The sequence below is a fragment of the Halictus rubicundus genome, chromosome 13 (genome assembly GCF_050948215.1).
Source record: "Halictus rubicundus isolate RS-2024b chromosome 13, iyHalRubi1_principal, whole genome shotgun sequence".
NCBI lineage: Eukaryota > Metazoa > Arthropoda > Insecta > Hymenoptera > Halictidae > Halictus > Halictus rubicundus.
In genome coordinates, this window is record NC_135161.1 from 4365418 (window position 1) to 4384596 (window position 19179).

At 42.8% G+C, this 19179-nt stretch overlaps 1 protein-coding gene across 5 annotated transcripts in view; it reads left to right on the forward strand.

Annotated features, from left to right (window-relative positions):
• Positions 1 to 19179, forward strand: part of Fak (protein tyrosine kinase 2 Fak) — a 95728-nt gene that overhangs the window by 55415 nt on the left and 21134 nt on the right. For 3 of the 5 annotated variants that reach the window (XM_076799674.1, XM_076799671.1, XM_076799675.1), the window contains exon 2: positions 2117 to 2476. The exons of 1 other annotated variant lie outside the window; for it this stretch is intronic. In XM_076799674.1, coding sequence (XP_076655789.1) covers positions 2394 to 2476 — 83 coding nt within the window. In that variant the 5' untranslated portion in view covers positions 2117 to 2393. Of the gene's footprint in view, positions 1 to 1840; positions 2477 to 19179 lie in introns of all 5 variants that reach the window. One more of the 5 variants, XM_076799673.1, reaches the window with a different exon arrangement.

Sequence of the window (19179 nt, forward strand, 5' to 3'; positions counted from 1 at the left end):
TGGGTCGAAAATTGCAAAAATCGCAAAGTTTAGCTAGGAGATTAATCAAAAATTGAAAAGTTACAGTCGAAAATTGCAAAAATTGCAAGGTTAGGTTAGGAAATGAATGAAAAATTGAAAAGTTAGGGCGTAAAATTGCAAAATTCGCAAGCTTAGGTTAGGAAATTAATGAAAAATTGAAAAGTTAAAGTCGAAAATTGCAAAAATCGCAAGGTTAAGTTAGGAAATTAATGAAAAATCGAAAAGGTTGAGTCGAAAGTTGTAAAAATCGCAAAGTTAGGTTAGGAAATTAATGAAAAATTGAAAAGTTAAAGTCGAAAATTGCAAAAATCGCAAGGTTAAGTTAGGAAATTAATGAAAAATCGAAAAGGTTGAGTCGAAAGTTGTAAAAATCGCAAAGTTAGGTTAGGAAATTAATGAAAAATTGAAAAGTTAGGGCGTAAAATTGCAAAATTCGCAAGCTTAGGTTAGGAAATTAATGAAAAATTGAAAATTTAAAGTCGAAAATTGCAAAAATCGCAAGGTTAAGTTAGGAAATTAATGAAAAATCGAAAAGTTAGGTTCGAAGATTGCAAAATTCACAAAGTGAGCCAATTTTTGTGGTCATAATAATACAGGTCGTCGGACTCGTCCTGACCTCGGCTATTATATAGCGCTAACAAAAATATATCATTCCATTTAAAAAAACTCCGATGGCCTTGAAATAACGTAAAAAAAGAACATTAAACACAAAATCTGTTGATATCATTGTATTGCCCCCTTTGAACGATTCCATTTCACTTTTGAAACTTTCATTTATCTTTCAAACCAACAGAGAAAATCAAGTGCTCCGTTGTTCATGACTCATCCTGTATATATAAGACATTTACTCAAACCTGTTATATCATGTTCTATAATGAGTTCTCAGATTAATTAGTTTCACTTTGAATTTCAGAATTTTGTATTGAAAACGTTACCCTCAATTGCACAATTAGTTGAAATGAATAATATTTTGGATTTTGAAGGTTTGAAGTGTACTGTTATAACATAGAGTAAGGGACTCAATTACTGTGGGGGCACAAATTACTGTATCTATATTGACTATACTTATTTTTAAAGCACAATGAATATTAAAAAAGAGATATTACATTTTTCTCATTAGAATCAGTTAATATACAGGGTGGCCCACATAACTCTTAACAGTTCAATATCTCAAAAAAACTATGCCATCGATTTTAAAGTTCTTGGTCTTAAATTGCATGGATCTGAAGGGCCTTTCTTACACAAGTAAATATCATCGGAATTGTATCATATTTAGTTTCATTTTAGTCAGAAAAATGCTACGAATATGTTGATAAAAATTTCGTTAAAAAAAAATAACGAAAAATAAAGAAGTTTTGTAATTGGATTAGTAGTGGTCTTCTGGTCTCACACCGATATAGCCGACAATGTGTGACACACTCCTCGGCGACGACGGCTCTCGAGCTTCGCTGTCCGCTTCTCCGTGCAACATTGTATCGGAGACGGACATTTTCGCGGTCTTCATGTCACTAGCGCTTAGTGGTCATAGGTTTCTTATGACTTGTAGACGGATATGACTCTTAGGTTCCCAGCGTGGCCTGTGTATTTCAAACGCGACGCTCGGCGAGAACCTCCGATTTCGTATTCGTGTCAGTAAAAAGAACAAGCGGGACTGACATACAACGAGAATTTACTGTATCGCGCCACGGACACGTGGAAAGAAGCCACGAGACTGTCCTCCGTATTTTTCTACCGCCATCGTGCCGACTCCCGAGCTGTCAGCGATCCCGTTGCTCGTTGGGAGATTTTTAACCTGGACCCTCCGCGATCGAGTTTATAGGTGGTCGCGAGGCAAAGGGTCGAGGAAAAATCCCCTTCTAGGTGTGTCGTCGCGGACACATGAAAAACGTCCCTGCCGAGGGTTGATCAACGCTTGCGGAGAGGCCGGACGATAAAGTTCTCCTCCCGTTGCGTCCTGTCGCGCGTGTTTTCCGCGGGATGTATTGATTCGGTGGCGGCGATACATGCAGCGAACGCACCGGAAAAGGAAGAGCCGTCCGGCAGCGGTGCATCGAGTGCTATAGAGAGTGCCATCGAAATCCCATTGAATTCGTAGCCTCGCGCTTCAGCCAGCCAGCCAGCCAGCCAGCCAGCACGCTCTTAAATATCGAGAACGCCGGAAACAAAAGGAGAAGGAGGAAGAGCTTTCGCACCGTTTCCCGCATTGGGTTCGATCGGATCGGATGGGACCGCGGTGAATCTCTGCCGCGAATCGTTGAAACTCTGCCCGATCCGAGATCTTGGAACAGTGTCGCGTAAAGTGCCGATGAGAACAGTGATCAGCGGTGGGTGATGATCAGTGAGCCCACCATTTCGAATGAAGTGGTTTTAGGATGATGGTGGAGCGTGTCGAGGACCATCTCTTCATGTATCGACGTCCCGTCTACCGGGTCTTCCAGTACCTCGAAACCACCGAGTAAGTAGTCCAACGAGTCTATTAGAAAGAACCGGAAAGAACGATACGCACGATTACGCGTTCAGCGAGCGCTTAGGCTTAAGGTTATCGGGGGAGGAAGGAAGGCGTTGCGGGAATCGTTGTTTCGCCCGCTCGGTTTCACCGGCACAGTGGAAAGGGAAGAAAGCTCGCGGCGCGCCGGTTTAAAGAAACCATTGGAGTAGCTCCACGCCTATTAACCGGGAAGAAAAGCGTCCATTAAGCGGGGACTGCTTCGCTAATCCCCGTAATCTCTGTCCCGTTCCACCGGTCGGCGAACGAGATCCGTGTTTCCCTCTCGATTCGAGTCGAATCGGATCGGAATCTGCCGCGACGATTCGGCTTTTCATAAGTTTGCTCCCGGAGAGAGGGAAAGAGAAATATCCAGCTGTGTCGGGATCCTGCTTGCGGGAAGAGGAGGGTTGGCACCCTCGAGGGAGGTCGGTCGGCCAATGGGAATGCGCGCATAATGGCGATGCCACGAAGAGAAGACGCGTCTTCGAGCGGTGCGTCGCACAGTGGGCAATTTGGCCGAAATCGGATTCAAAATCAAAGAACTTTCGATAGAAATGAGGTAGAGCGATGAAACTTTTTTTAAATTAAAGCTGAAACTTTGTAGAATATGGGAAAAATAGAGAGATTATTGCCATCCAATCATTTCAACGAAAAAATGACTTCATTAGTTTTTGTCACAAAAATCTATTTTTTCCAAAATCCTGAGGTCGTAGACACAAATTTTGAGACCAGATTTGAAATCAGCGTGAAAAAATCTATGGGAAACGATGTATAGTATGTTAAACAACATTTTTTTCCGCCCGTGGTATTGGAAAAACTAAAATTTTCTTGAATTTGTTCGCGTTTAACGAATTTTCTCGAGGTTAAAAAACGTTCGTACCACAATCTCTCTATTTTTCCCATGTTCCACAAAGTTGCAGCTTTCATATAAAAAAATTTCATCGCTCTACCTCATTCCTATCGAAAGTTCCTTGATTTTGAATCCGATTTTGTCCAAATTGCCCACTGTGCGTCGTGTCGTGCACAGTCCCTTCGAAAATCGGAGGGCGAATGGGAGAACGGAAGAACGGGGAAAAGCAAAGGGAAAGAGGACGCGATTCCGCGCGAAAATCCGCTTCCACTTTTTTTGCCTCTGTGTGTGTGTGTGTGTGTGTGTGTGTGTGTGTGTGTTACGTCGAAGCGAGCCGCTCGAGAAGGAGCGAGGCGGGGGTGGGTAACCATGGCGAAATTGGCGTCATCGACCACGAAGCTCTCCTCGGTAACCGTTGCTAATTGGCGCCATTAACCGAGTCCCGATGCCGCGCCGCCTCGAACGGGCGTGCTTATGTCGCCTCGTTAGAGTTGCCAACTTTCGGATTCGTCGAGATTCAATTTTACGGCTGTGGCGACGACGCGGTCTGCGACAAAAGAACCCGGTTCTTCAACCCCCCGTTCCATCCGCCACTCGCGATCGGTCATCGCGAACTTTGGAATCGCCTCGCGATTTCGAAATACAGTCTTTACTCGATATATGTCGCGAACATCTAGTCGATAAATGTCACAGAACCATCCCCACCGCCGAACGCGAAGCTCGAGTGGCTTCGGTCGCCGAGGGGCGTAGACATAATACGGGCCGACTTTCACCAACACGTTCGTGGCATGTTTCTAGTGAAAATGATACGAAATATGATGTAATTCCGATGATATTTACTTGTGTAAGGACAGATGAAAGTTTCAAATGCAAAGAACTACAGCGTATAGGAACGAAAGATGAACGACTGGCGTGACCTCAGCAGTTTAAATAAAAAATTGAACTGTTTTATTATTAACACTTTACCGACCGGTAGGGGTGGAACATCCTACACACGTCTCACCGGTCATTCGGCCGTAAACATTTCCCTGACACCGACTCTAGCATGAGCGTGCGAAATACTTATACAGGGTGTTCATTTGGAAACTTTCCAGCCGAATATCTGCGAAAAGTATGAAAGATATTAAAAAAGTGTAAAGCACGTGTCCAAGGATTTCGAGGGGGAAAGAGGCGGGCAGTATCAATTTTTTATTTGGGTGGCGTTTTCAAGGTGATTTGAAGGTCAACTTTGTTTCTTCAAATAGAAGCCTATATTTTGTATTGTGGGATCTTATTGTACGTAAAAAGACCAGAAATTTTCGTAGGATATCTTTTTTACAAACAGATTTTAAACAAATTCTGGATTAAGTAGAATTAATATATCTGTTCCTCTTCATTAATATTCCTGAAGTAAATGTGTAATTTCTGGTAGATTTGTTGCAAGCTGTCGCAAATTAATTTTTTTACATTGTTTGGTCAACTAATCATAGTTTGTCATAGTATAGTCGATGCTAGGTTTATAGATTCGTATATCACATATCACCTGTCCCCCGATTTACACTGAAAATAAGTTCCTTACAAAACCGTGTAAATCGAAATCGTAGATTTTTATACATAAAACCGTGTAAATCAAAAACAAACTAAAATGTTCATAATTCAGTCATTTATTTCAACCTAAAATAAAACTAAATACATCTTTAAAAAAGTATATGTATGTAATTCATTTTGCATATAGAAGCAAGAAATATAAATGACAAAATTTAACCGAAAATTTAATTACTGTTATCACTTTCGTAGGCGTTTTCAAGGTCAACTTTGTTTTTTCAAATAGAAACCTATATTTTGTATTGTAGAATCTTATTGTACGTAAAAAGACCAGCAATTTTCGTAGGATATCTTTTTTACGTTTTTAGTTCACTAGTTTCGGAGATATTTAAAGAGAAGTAGAACGAAGCGTATTATTGTGTTAAATTCTTTGACGCAAATCGCTGATGTTTTCCAGTTGTACTAGCACATACCATTTGAAAACAAAATCGTCCTCTATTGATCTTTTGTTTATGTTGGCTGTCTTTCAATAAAAGATTGTACTATTTAGTCAAGTGTGAATCATCGTAATAAGAGATACTATATCGTGGTACAATTAATTGTATATAATGGTGCATTCTTTGGAAGAACGAGTAGAAATAATTTTTATTTATGGAGCTGATGAGTGTGCTCGTCGAACTGCTGCTACGTTTAATGAGAGACATCTTGATACACATGTTTCTCATACGTACGTGTGACAATTAGTTGCAAAGTTTAAGGAAACAGGATCGGTGACAAATTGAAAAAGAAACCAGCCAAAATTCATAAAAGAAGCTGATCGAATCGAAATTATAGGACAGTCTACTGTGAATCCTGCTAGTTCAAATCGACAAATTTCAATGGTAACTGGTGTATCAGTGGGATCTGTGCACAAATTACTTAAACATAACAAGTTTCTTCCTTATAAAATGCAGTTGCATCAAAAGTTATTCGATGGTGACTTTGACAGGCGAATTGAGTTTTCTGAGGATTTAACGAACATGATCAAAGTCGCTCCTAATCTAATTAAGAACATTTGTTTTAGTGACGAATGCACTTTTTTCTTAAACGATGCTGTAAATCGTTATAACTGTCGTTATTGGAGTGACTAAAATTCACATCTTATTAGAGAAAGTAATACTCAATGGCCGGAAAAAATAAATGTTTGGGCAGGCATTTTGGGAAATGCTACTACAGGTCCTCTGTTTTTCCAAGAGAATTTGAATGGCAATCTGTATTTAAATTCACTGGATGACATCATTGATACACTTGTAACTGAAATTCTTGAAAACCAAAGAGATGAAAACGGCAATTTTTTGTTAAATGAAGAACTTTTGTACTTCCAACATGATGGTGCTCCCCCGCATTACACGTTACCAGTTCGCCAGTGGTTAAACAATCGATTCCCACTAAGATGGATCGGTAGAAGAGGTGTAATTGTGTGGCCACCAAGATCACCAGATCTAACTCCGGTCGACTTCTTTTTGTGGGGACACTTAAAGTCTGTTGTTTATAAAACACAACCAGAAAGCGTCAACGATTTACGTCGCAGAATTGTACAGGAATGTAGAGCTATTCCAACAGATACCTTGAAAAATGTTCGTTCAGAATTTGAGAATCTTCTGTATTATTATTTAGGAAACAACGGAGAACATTTTGAAAATTTGTTACAGTTATAAAGAAATTGCAAACTTTCTCGCAGTATAAGTATGCATCGCTCTACTTCTCTTTAAATATCTCCGAAACTAGTGTGCGGATAAAAAAAAGTATCCTATGAAAATTGCTGGTCTTTTTACGTACAATAAGATTCCATAATAAAAAATATAGGTTTCCATTTGAAACAACAAAGTTGACCTTCAAATGACCTTGAAAATGCCACCCAAATAAAAAACTGATACGGCCCCCTCTTTCCCCCTCGGAATCCTTGGACGCGTGTTTTACACTTTTTTAATATCTTTCATACTTTTCGAGATATTCGGCTGGAAAATTTTCAAACGAACACCCTGTATACGCTTTTTGTTAAACCAAACTTTGTGAAATTATTCGCGTTCTATTATTATAGGGTAATTAAATGTAACAACATTTTTATATTTTGATAACATTGGTATTAAACAATATTTATTTTATCTATTACAATTGCTTTCAGATTAATATTTACATAAGATTCCATAATTCATATAATAATCTTCTTCAAGTAAGAAAAAATTTAATATTCTTTTAGACTGTGATGTCGCTCAAAACAGTGACATTTATGTAATGGAACATAGCAAATGAACATTACAAATGGAACATTGCAGACAAAACACGTTCTACTCCTTTTTTTTCAATTGCAGAAACTCTACATTGTCTTTGGTTGAATTTAGTACGATTCTATTTGCTACGATTTTTCTTTGTTTTGGATCTGCAGAGGCTGTTTCCATGAAAAATAGGATTTTATTTCATTCTATTTTCTTAAAATTTGCCTACAAAAATTGGAAATTGCATAAACATCCACAGTCTATTCAGTACACAATTAAATATCATCGGAATTATATCAAATTTGGTATAATGTTCATTAGAAAAATGCCTCGAATATGTTGGTGAAAGTCCCATAAAAAAAAATAATGAAAAATAAAGGAATTTTGTTATTGGATTAGTAGTGGTCTTCTGGTCTCACACCGATATACCTGAACATGTTATGTTACACTTCTCGGCGGCGGCGGCTCTCGAGTTTCGCGGTGATGTGGGTAGTTCCAGGGACCTTTAAACGCGAGGCTTGTAGGGACTTATATCGGGAATTCACTGTATCAAAGAATAGTATCTTCTCGCCGATATATGTCCCTGGGTAGACCCGTCCGAGGCCTCTCGAGCTTCGTGACCCCTCACGGGATATACCTCGCGGTAGTGGGGATAATTCCGCGACGTTTATCATCCAGGCCTTGGCGACATATATAGAGAAATCACTGTAAATACTAGCTGCTCTTACGTTCGAATTGCACGCATAGTTGTTTCATTAAATTTGGATGCTCGGGCGTCCCAAAATTCTCACGGTATCTTCGAAAAAGCGTAGTCCGTCTTTGAAAAATTTTCATACGAAGTTTCCGCACGTTCGTTCGTTTTCCCCGCGGATATATAAAAAGAAGAAAACACCGGAGGCTCGAATTACAGCGGGAAATCGGGCTCGGAGATAGCCCGAGCAAGATGGCGCGTTGAAAATGAGAAAAGTTTTCGGGGAACTGCGGCTGCGACCGGTCGAATCACCGAGAGAACTCTCGAAAGACGACCACCGTGCCATTCGGTCGCTGGTTTTCGCGACTCCCGAGTCGCTTTTCCAGCTTTTCCGCCGCAAGAACTATTTAAACACCGATATCGCCCCTCGGCGATACGTTCCCGTCCCTGTCTGGTCGTTCGGGTGCTCTCGAGAGGAAAATTAGAACGCCGAGAAGCCAGACGAACAACCGATCCTCGGCGCAGACGATTTCAATTTCAATCCAGAAGGAAAATATATACAACCGATCGACTACTCGTTTCGTTGATTCCTCCGCGACCGAAAGCAAAACGCGTTGCTATCGATCCCGGATAAAATGCTAAAAGAAAAGGAAGATTTTGATAGATCGTACGCCTATGTGTTCTCCGAGAAGCAAATACACTGTAGAAAAAAATCGTACACATCAGATGCGACTGCTGATGTCAACTTATGTGGTGTCGTTTGTAAATAGGAGGTGTCAACCTTTAAGTTTATTGTATTTTTGATCGCGAAAAATATGTCCGAACAAATTTTTGAAAAAAATATTTGTGTTACGTGTAATTTTTTAAAGATAAATTAACATCAACTTACCACTCGATTGTTAATATAAAGGAATTTTTAAGAAAATTATCCTGCTGTATTTAATCCAGTAGTGTCTTAGAACTATTGTGAAATTTCAGACAAATTTTGATTTTCTGTATTTTATTTTGTAAATAAGTTACAAGAATTTGCCGATTTTTGTCGAAGTGGATTGTATTGGTTCTAGTTTTTGCAGGTCGCATCGAGTTATAGCAGTTTCACGGTCTACCAAAAAAATTATTTCTCATAAAATGGCAACTAAAGGCAACAAATTTTCGAATTTATATCAAGCATAAAAATGTTACTGTCGCCTAAAAATAGTTTCAATTAGTAACAGTTGGTAACTTGGGTAGCGCACTCTACAAAACGTAGCGAAAATGCCATTTTGGAGCTTTAAAATAATAACTTGTAAACCGTTAGAGATAATTGAATGAAGGTTGAATTTAGGTAAAAAAGTAACATTTATAGCTTCAAATTGCAATAAAAATCAATTTGAATTTACACGGTGTTTATTAATTACACAGGTTTTAAACAAATTCTGGATTAAGTAGAATTAATATATCTGTTCCTCTTCATTAATATTCCAGAAGTAACTATGTGTAATTTCTGGTAGATTTGTTGCAAGCTGTCGCAAATGAATTTTTTTGCATTGTTGGTCAAGAAATCCTAGTTTGTCATAGTATAGTCGATGCTAGGTTTTATTAGGTTCCAGCTGAGATGTGTGTACATAAAGTTCATATTTATCCCCCGATTCATATATCACCTATGTATTATCACATATCACCTATCCCCCGATTTACACTGAAAATAAGTTGCTTACAAAACCGTGTAAATCGAAAGCAAACTAAAATGTTCATAATTCAGTCATTTATTTCAACGTGAAATAAAACTAAATACATCTTAAAAAACATAAAAACAACGGTCTATTCATAAAATAGTAATAACTTTGCATATAGAAGCAACAAATATAAATGAAAAAATTTAGAGACTATTAAAGTTTATACACGCCAGTAAGACGGTTGCTTCAGAATAAATGGAATTAAAAAATGACTAGAAATATAAGCGCCAATGTTACCAAGCGAACGGAATTAAAAAATGACTGCAGAAATTTTTTGTTTTTTTTTTTAAATCCCATATTTTAAAATCCGCGCAAAAGTGAAATCGTGTAAATAAAGTACCGTGTAAATCGGGGGATAGGTGTATTAAGTTTCCACTTTTGACCCATTGCGTTCCGCGGGTTGCTCATCACCGCGGTAGACTGATGATTGCTCGGATATTCTAACGCGAGGGGTTAATGTGAATCGGGAACAGCAGCGAGAGTCCACGTGGACTAGGAAACCGCTTTTATCGCGCACGTTGCCCCGTTGCCCGTCGGGTCGCGAGTCGGTTGGAAAGTCGGACCAGTCGGTCGCGGGCTTTTCGTGGGCGGTCGTGGTTCAACGAGCTTTTCGAGCCGCGCGGCGCTGGTCGTAATTTTAGAAGCTGGAAGGACCACCGTCGCTCTCGCGTCTGGCCTACCAGGATTTAAGCCGCGATCTTCTATACGACTACGTCGTACTTTCAAAACTAATTTAGCTGGCAGAGCTAGGTTGCGGATCGAGTACGCGCCGATCGGCCCTCGCCGGATCGTACCGTATCGCGTTTCAACGACTCTGTGTACAATATCGACATACAGAGTGTCCGAAAAATATTATATTTCCTTGCTAAGGCTGATTCCTGACGCAATTTGAAGTAACTTTTTCCTTTGCGAAAATGTTTTCCGCGACTCTATTAAAAAGTTATTAGCGAAAAACACAGACCAATCAGAGCGCGGCTACAGCGGACGGACTCCGCCTCAGCCAATGCCAACGCCGCGTTCAGTGGGACCTATCGCCGAGCCGGGATCCCTCTGCTATAGCTGCGCTCTGATTGGTCCGTGTTTTTCGTTAATACCTCCGAGCCAAGACTTCGTAGATTCGCGATAAGGTAGAGTGACCAGGTTACCGACAAAATTAGGCAAAAAATGATTTCACGGGCCTCAACTTTTCGACCTTATATGAGAATATTTTTCGCTGGGAACGGGCTCATTCGAAAGAGGAAGGTTCAATCTAGCGCGCGCTGGTCATCAGATGACGAGATTATGCAGATATTTGGTAATATAAGCGTTAAAAGTAGGCCAAAAATTAACAAATCCAAGAATTTTTATGCCATTGGATGATTTTCTGGATGAAATTGAGGGTAGCGCGTACTAGAAAATATCTCGAGCTATCAACTGAGCCATATTTTGTCTTGATTCTCTGAGAAATAAAGCCAAAAAGTTTTCTCCCATTTCTGGCGTCAGAATTCATAATATCGATAATGTAGAGCAAAAAATATGACAAGTTTAGTCACAGACTTAAGACCCGTCGGATCAAGACCAAGGCGGATCTTAAGTCAGTGTTTGAAGGCTGTGAACGGAAATTGTACAGCAGTTGCCGACCTGCTGACTCTGCAAAAGTCACGTGACTACCCTAGTCCCTTAAGAGAATCTCTCTGCGGCAACCATCTTGTGACATCATGCTTGCTTCAGAAAGCGAGTTTTCTGCCGAATATTACAAATTACTCCACGATGAGGTAGAAATTCGCAATTTGGGCTCTGGACAGACGTAGATTGGACTTTTAGGAAACACAAGTGACCACTTTTCAACTCCTCATTGCAATATTGAAGCGTCAAATTGTCCAGATTTTGATCCTTGCAAGTTCATATACGTATATTGCAGAGAGATTCTCTTAATTTCGAAAGATTTAGTGTTCGTATCGAAAAAAGGCTCTGGACAGACGTAGCAAAGACATGTACAAACACGGTGGTATGCATTTTTAATTGATTACTTACTTACTTAACACGTAAAATATCTACAAGAAAAGGCAAAACATAGCGTGACAGTCAAGGCCAATTGGCTGCTGGCTCCCTTAAGCGCTCGTCCGCAACTCTATCTCCTAGGTACGGCGCGATCGTCCGCAATTCGGTCTCCCACGGACGGCGAACTTGGCCGCGGATGGCACAAAAGCCACTATAGTGGTTCCAACCGTTCAAACTGAAGCTTTCCACGGAAGCCGCTATAGTGGTGTACCGTTCAAACTGATGCTTTTTACGGAAGCCGCTATAGTGGCGCACCGTTCACTGATGCTTTCCACGGAACTCGCTATAGTGACGTACCGTTCAAACTGATGCTTTCCACGGAAGCCCCTATAGTGGCGCACCGTTCAAACTGATGCTTTCCACGGAAGCCACTATAGTGATGCACCGTTCAAACTGATGCTTTCTACGGAAGCTGATATAGTGGCGTACCATTCAAACTGATGCTCTCCACGGAAGCCTCTATAGTGACGCACCGTTCAAACTGATGCTTTCCACGGAAACCACTATAGTGGCGTACCGTTCAATCTGGTGCTTTCCATGGAAGCCGCTATAGTGGCGCACCGTTCAAGCTGATGCTTGCCACGGAAACCACTATAGTGACGTACCGTTCAAACTGATGCTTTCCACGGAAACCACTATAGTGACGCACCGTTCAAACTGATGCTTTCCACGGAAGCCGCTATAGTGGCGTACCGTTCAAACTGATGCTTTCCACGGAAGCCACTATAGTGGCGTACCATTCAAACTGATGCTCTCCACGGAAGCCGCTATAGTGGCGCACCGTTCAAACTGATGCTTTCCACGGAACTCGCTATAGTGACGTACCGTTCAAACTGATGCTTTCCACGGAAGCCCCTATAGTGGCGCACCGTTCAAACTGATGCTTTCCACGGAAGCCACTATAGTGATGCACCGTTCAAACTGATGCTTTCTACGGAAGCTGATATAGTGGCGTACCATTCAAACTGATGCTCTCCACGGAAGCCTCTATAGTGACGCACCGTTCAAACTGATGCTTTCCACGGAAACCACTATAGTGGCGTACCGTTCAATCTGGTGCTTTCCATGGAAGCCGCTATAGTGGCGCACCGTTCAAGCTGATGCTTGCCACGGAAACCACTATAGTGACGTACCGTTCAAACTGATGCTTTCCACGGAAACCACTATAGTGACGCACCGTTCAAACTGATACTTTCCACGGAAGCCGCTATAGTGGCGTACCGTTCAAACTGATGCTTTCCACGGAAGCCACTATAGTGGCGTACCATTCAAACTGATGCTCTCCACGGAAGCCGCTATAGTGGCGCACCGTTCAAACTGATGCTTTCCACGGAAGTCGCAATAGTGACGTACCGTTCAAACTGATGCTTTCCACGAAAGCCGTTATAGTGGCTACCGTTCATTGATGCTTTCCACGGAAGCCACTATAGTGGCGCACGGGTGCTTAAGAGGTTAATAAATCCGCGGAGAAGATTTTCGCAAAGGAAAAACCTTGCTTCGAATGATCTCAGGAACGATCCTTTTCAAGTAAGTACACAACATTTTTGGGTCACCCTGTATGTACAAGTCGGAGACTTTCGACAGACTCTGACGGATCGTCGAACGCGTCTCGCAGGCTATTGTTAACATTTGGTTGGTCGCCTAAATGTCAGTGGACGGCCGGCTCGATCGGCAACCTTTCACGCCGATCCGCGATCTCGCGACGCGAACCCAATCGCGAACGCTTGCATAAACCGATCTTTCTATGCACGCGTGTTCGAGGGGAACGCGTAAACTTTCCGCCGTCGCAGCGGCAACAGCAACAGCAACAGCAACACCACCGACAAGCGGCTCTGTTCGGTTGCGAAAGAGCGATCGGTTGACCGGCGTCTCCAGGCAGTCTGTCCGCGCGATCGCTTGATCGCCGACCTGGATATATCGGTCCGTTCATTTGCGCCGTAGGAATTACGATAGCAGCGCGATTTTTCGCTCGATCGTCCCACGCGTATCTACGCCGAGCCAGCCCCGCTAGACAAGGACGGCGAACAAGAAAGAATCGCCGCCGGATAGAAGGAAAGAGAGAGAGAGAGAGAGAGAGAGAGAGAGAGAGAGAGAGTGTGTGAGCGAGTGCGAGCGAGGGAAAAGAAGAGAACGGCAGGTTGTCCGTTCGACGCGACGCGACGCATTGATCAGTTCCCATTGAACGGCGGAACAGCCCGCGCGCGTTCGCGAGCATCGTACGCAAGATCGACTAGTGAGATCGATCCGACGAGAAGCGCTCTCCTTCGGAAAGAAAGACCACATTTCATTCCCGACGGTGCAATTTCGGTGCAATTTCGGATCGAATCGTCGTCGCCGGTCGACGCGCGCGACGGTCTCCTCTCTCTCTCTCTCTCTCTCTCTCTCTCTCTCTCTCTCTCTCTCTCTGCCTTCCTCTCCTCTCCTCCATCTCGCTGCATTCGACGTCGAGCCGGAAAGCTAGAATAACGAGGCCGTTGAACGAGGACGTTGAACCGTCGCGTCGCAGCGGCAAATTAAAATTCAACCGATCCTCGTCGCGCCGACCGGGACGACCATCGGCGAAGATGCGATTCCACGTTGCAAGCCAAGATCCGTGCGAACGTTCCGCCGGAGCGATCGATGGAGCCACGGATCGATAACGTTCTTCCCGGACAGGAACGCGGGAAGAGAGGGGAAAGAGTAATCCCGACGAAGAATTCTCGAGCACGATGAGACGATTCGACGGAGAGATCGGATGGATCTTCCTCCGATTCCCGGAGAGATCTCGACGGAACGCGAACCAAAGTTTCGACGTTAAAGACGCCCGCGCCTGATGGATCGATCCCTCGCGGTGCTGTTCCCTCGCGTCTCCGATCTGTCGTGCGGTGTCGGTGATAGTTGGTCGAAAGCAATCGAAGGGACGAGCGATGCTCGAGCTGCTGGAGCGCAAAGCGAACGGGATCTCCTGGCCGACTTGTCGCGGCCAGAATCTGGAATCGTTCGCGAAAGACGCGAAAGGGGTGTTGCTGTTGAAGAGGGACAAAGGCTACCCCAGGGAGAAACGATGGAGAAAGGAGAACGGGGGTTTGCTGTGCTCCCTGGGACAGCTGGGCTGCACCGAGTCCTACAGCCCGGACACCCTCGGCACCTGGAAGTTCCACAAGGTGTCCCGAGCTAGGTACGCCCGACGAGCAGACCGCGATCGCTTCGCGAAACATCATGCCGACGCGCGTTACTATTATGCAAAAGCGCAATAGAGAAAGTAATAGTGAAAGGTAAAGTGCGTGGGCGATGGTCGCAGGTGCGTGGTAGTTTTGCTCGCGACGACGGGTCATGGCCGAAGAGCGCGTAATCTCTCTGTCTTTATCCCTCTCCCCCTCCCCCCCCCCCTCTCTCAATACATACGTATCTATCTCGTTGTTCTCCGGTTCGATGTTCCAAACGTTTCCGGAAGCGGCAATCGTTCCAATCGTTCTGCCTACCGTTTCCAGTTGTGGCCCCTCAATTCGATCGCATACGCACATGGTTCAGTAGATTCTGCTTGAAATGTATGTCGCGTGTCTGACTCGAGCTCGATGTTAACACGAAACCTACCATGGTCAAAATGACCGGTTTTATATTTTACAATGATTGAAACTACAAACATTCATTTATGAAAAATAGTGGTAAATAAATTTCCTTGTCCAAACATTTATTATATTGAAAATTACGTACAATCTCAATAAATTTAGGGTTGCCATTTTTATAACGCAATATTTACTAGATACTGTTAAGGCTTGGTAGGTTTAGTATGAAGGGGGGAACCTTGTGTAAATGGCTTGTTTTTCAAGAATTTTTTTTTTAAATGTACTGCGTAGATTGATTTAAAATTCGAAGTGTCATTTATTAACGTTGTGACGTAAACAACAATACTTTTTATAAATTTTAATCGTTAATATCAATGGTGCAATGATGGCTTGAAAATGGCATCCCGGAAATTGCGCCGTGCAGCGTACAGTGCACAAAAATGATCTGAAACAAAAAAATCAAAATGGAATCGTAAGTGTATGGAAATACATTCTTCTTGTATTAAAAATTGCAAAAATGACGAAGTTTTGGAAAAAAAACGGATTTTCTGGTTAAGGTAGTAATCTGTGATAAGGTAGAGTGACCAGGTTACCGACAAAAATAGACGAAAAATGGTTTCACGGGAGGAAGGTTTTCGTCTTTATATGAGAATATTTCTCGCTGGGAAAGGGCTTATTCGAAAGAGGAAGGTTCAATCTAGCGCGGGCTGATCATGAGCTGAGGAGATTATGCAGATATTTGGTAATATCAAACGTCAACCGCACCGCAATAGAGCTTTGGATTGACGTGTACACACGTCGAACGCAGTTAACTGGTTAAAAGGGGCTACTTCCGCGAAAACTTATCGCGCACAGAAACGCGACATTGTCTCCGCGTCGCAAGACGCAGAGAATTCCGAACTATGCGGGACTGGTGGTGGTGTGCTCGAAAAATTGGCGCACTGTGGTCCAGATCGAGGAATTAGGTGTCCACAATGATTTTAACACTGTATCAAAACTTAAAGCCACAGCAAAGGGGGTCATTGGATTCGTCTTGACGTCAACTATAACATTATTAAGTAAAAAATATATAGTGACAATTTATAAATCAAGGTGACATTAATCTTTTATTTAAGAAAAAATTTTTTTAATTTTTTATATTGAACTTTATAGAAGAGTAAATTACTGATTCATTTTTGTTTGTAACATTTTCTTGTCAGAGTACCGGAAATGCCCGAAAAATTGCGATAACATGTAACTAATGAATGATATTCAGTATATTATTGAAACAAATGGTGATATTTGAAATCTGTCTTCGCAGGTGTATTTCTTATAAAAAAACACACAATTATGCCGTGTACATTATCCTATCTGCAGGATAGACCTTAGCTGTTACCAGGTTTTGAAATAACAAAATAATCTTTCATTCTGGAGATAATGTGTTTTTTGTCTTAAATTGTGATTATTTAGCCATGTTATCTTAAAAGAAGCACATGAAAACCTTAAGTACCTCTTAACGCTCCGCGCAGTTCCAGTCGCAGAGGCGCTTTAAACAATAATAACTTTTGTACCGGGACCGAATGAGATGTGAGTCTTGTATTATTTTGTAAAGAAAAGTGTACTGAAAATAATGCACCTTGTTACATTGTGAAACTATATGGAACTCAAAAGATATACTTTACCAATGATACAAAAACTTTGAAGATCCTATTTAGTTTACTAAGCATTTTTATTTAAATAAATATATAAATATTAAATCTTAGTACGCAAGATATACTCTCAATATAGACAAATACTATTCATTTGAAACAAAAATGGACACATAGTGTTAAATAGATTCTTCATGTTATCAATAAGAAATGAGATAATTTTTTCGGTGAAAAATAGGATTCATGAAGCATTGATTTTTAAATGCTTGTTCTAATCACAATTTTTAACAAATCTCGTTAACTTTACCGTTTTTGAGTGTCACGGACATTTAAGAAGAAACATACATTCGATAAACATCGCTATGAGCCAGTGGCTTTTTAACAAATGAACAGCTAATTCTTCGATCTGAACCACAATGCGTTGTCGAGCAGCTTTGGAAATGCTTAAAAACCTTTCAGCGCTTGAAACGCGAACGCTCGACGCCTATACGCGTGGCTTTTCAAAAGACTTGGTATCCTTTCTCTCCATCTTTCCTTCTTCCTCTTTGTGTTTTCCCTTCCTCGATGAACCTCGGGCCTCGGCGGTGTCGTTGAGACGCTTTCGAAGGCTTTCAAGCGTGCCACACCACGACGACGACGGCCGACGCGATATCGCGTCAAGCCTCGAGCCGTGCCAAACCGCGCCGCGCGTATTTTTTCGCGAGCGATTGCCTCCTTCCCATCGCCGACGTCCTTTCGATACCATACCGTAGTAATTAAGCCTCGAACCGCTTAACCTTAAGCACTGTCCGCCACGATAGTGGCTTCCGCGGAGAGCATCAGTTTGAACGGTACGTCACTATAGCGGCTTCCATGGAAAGCATCAGATTGAACGGTACGCCACTATAGTGGTTTCCGTGGAAAGCATCAGTGTGAACGGTACGTCACTATAGTGGTTTCCGTGGCAAGCATCAGTTTGAACGGTGCGCCACTATAGCGGCTTCCATGGAAAGCATCAGATTGAACGGTACGCCACTATAGTGGTTTCCGTGGAAAACATCAGTTTGAACGGTACGTCACTATAGCAGCTTCCGTGGAAAGCATCAGTTTGAACGGTACGTCACTATAGCGGCTTCCATGAGAAGCATCAGTTTGAACGGTGCGCCACTATAGTGGTTTCCGTGGCAAGCATCAGCTTGAACGGTGCGCCACTATAGCGGCTACCATGGAAAGCATCAGATTGAACGGTACGCCACTATAGTGGTTTCCGTGGAAAGCATCAGTGTGAACGGTACGCCACTATAGCGGCTTCCGTGGGCAGCATCAGCTTGAATGGTACGAACCACTATAGTGGCTTTTGTGCCATCCGCGGCCAGGCGCGCCGTCCCTGGGAGACATAGTTACGGACAAGCGCGCCGTACGTAAGAGGTTAAAAAGTTTCATCGTGACTACTTTCCCCAGGTCTCTTCAACACCTTGTCCCGCAAGATCTCGCGTCCGACCGTACCCCGTGTTATCGATGCTTCCGATCCTTCTCGCGTAACTACGAAAGACATCCTAGGACAAGGGGTTGAGGAAAGCTTGCGTTGGACGAATCTCGGGGGGGGGGGGGACCTCTGCAGGCGGCGAAGTTCCGCAGTGTAGTAATAATAAATGCGCAACGGGGAGACGGGGAACGAATCCGCTATTGCTGAGAAACTCGCGTTTCCCGCGGTTCGTGCCAGCAGCCGTGGCGAAGAAATCGTGGCACGTTCGTGGTAACGCGGTCATCTTGAACCAGGAGAGCAGTGTCGCCCTTTGATGTTCTACTACCTAGATGGATCCGCGATTCGAACCGCGTGTCCAGCGTATCCAGCTCGCATTGATCGAACAACTTCGTAACTCTTGGCATAAGTGTTTCGTCCCTGACCGACGCGACGCGACGCGACAATTTCGAAATGCATCCGGAAACTCGTGAACACCGTCAACGTTGATATTGCTGACCGGACCGGAAGACCACCGGCACGGCGGCGATCCGGTCTTTTCTCGCGGTGCATACAAACGGCCGAAATCAAACGCTTCCGGGCACGCAACAGAACCGTTCACCGATTTCGAATAGGATCGAATAGGGCCAAGACTCCGTAGATTCGTGATAAGGTAGAGTGACCAAGTTACCGACAAAAATAAGTGACAAATGGTTTCACGAGAGGAAAGTTTTCGTCTTTGTATGAGAATATTTTTCGCTGGGGAAGGGCTCATCCGGAAGAGGATGGTTCAATGCAGTGCACGCTGGTCATGAGCTGACGAGATTATGCAGTTATTTGGTAATATTAGCGTTAGAAGTGGGCCAAAAATTAACGAATCGAAGTATTTTTATGTCATTCGATGAGTTTTCTGGATGAAATCAAAGGTAGCGCGCACTAGAAAATATCTCCAGCTACCAACTGAGCCATATTTTGTCTTGA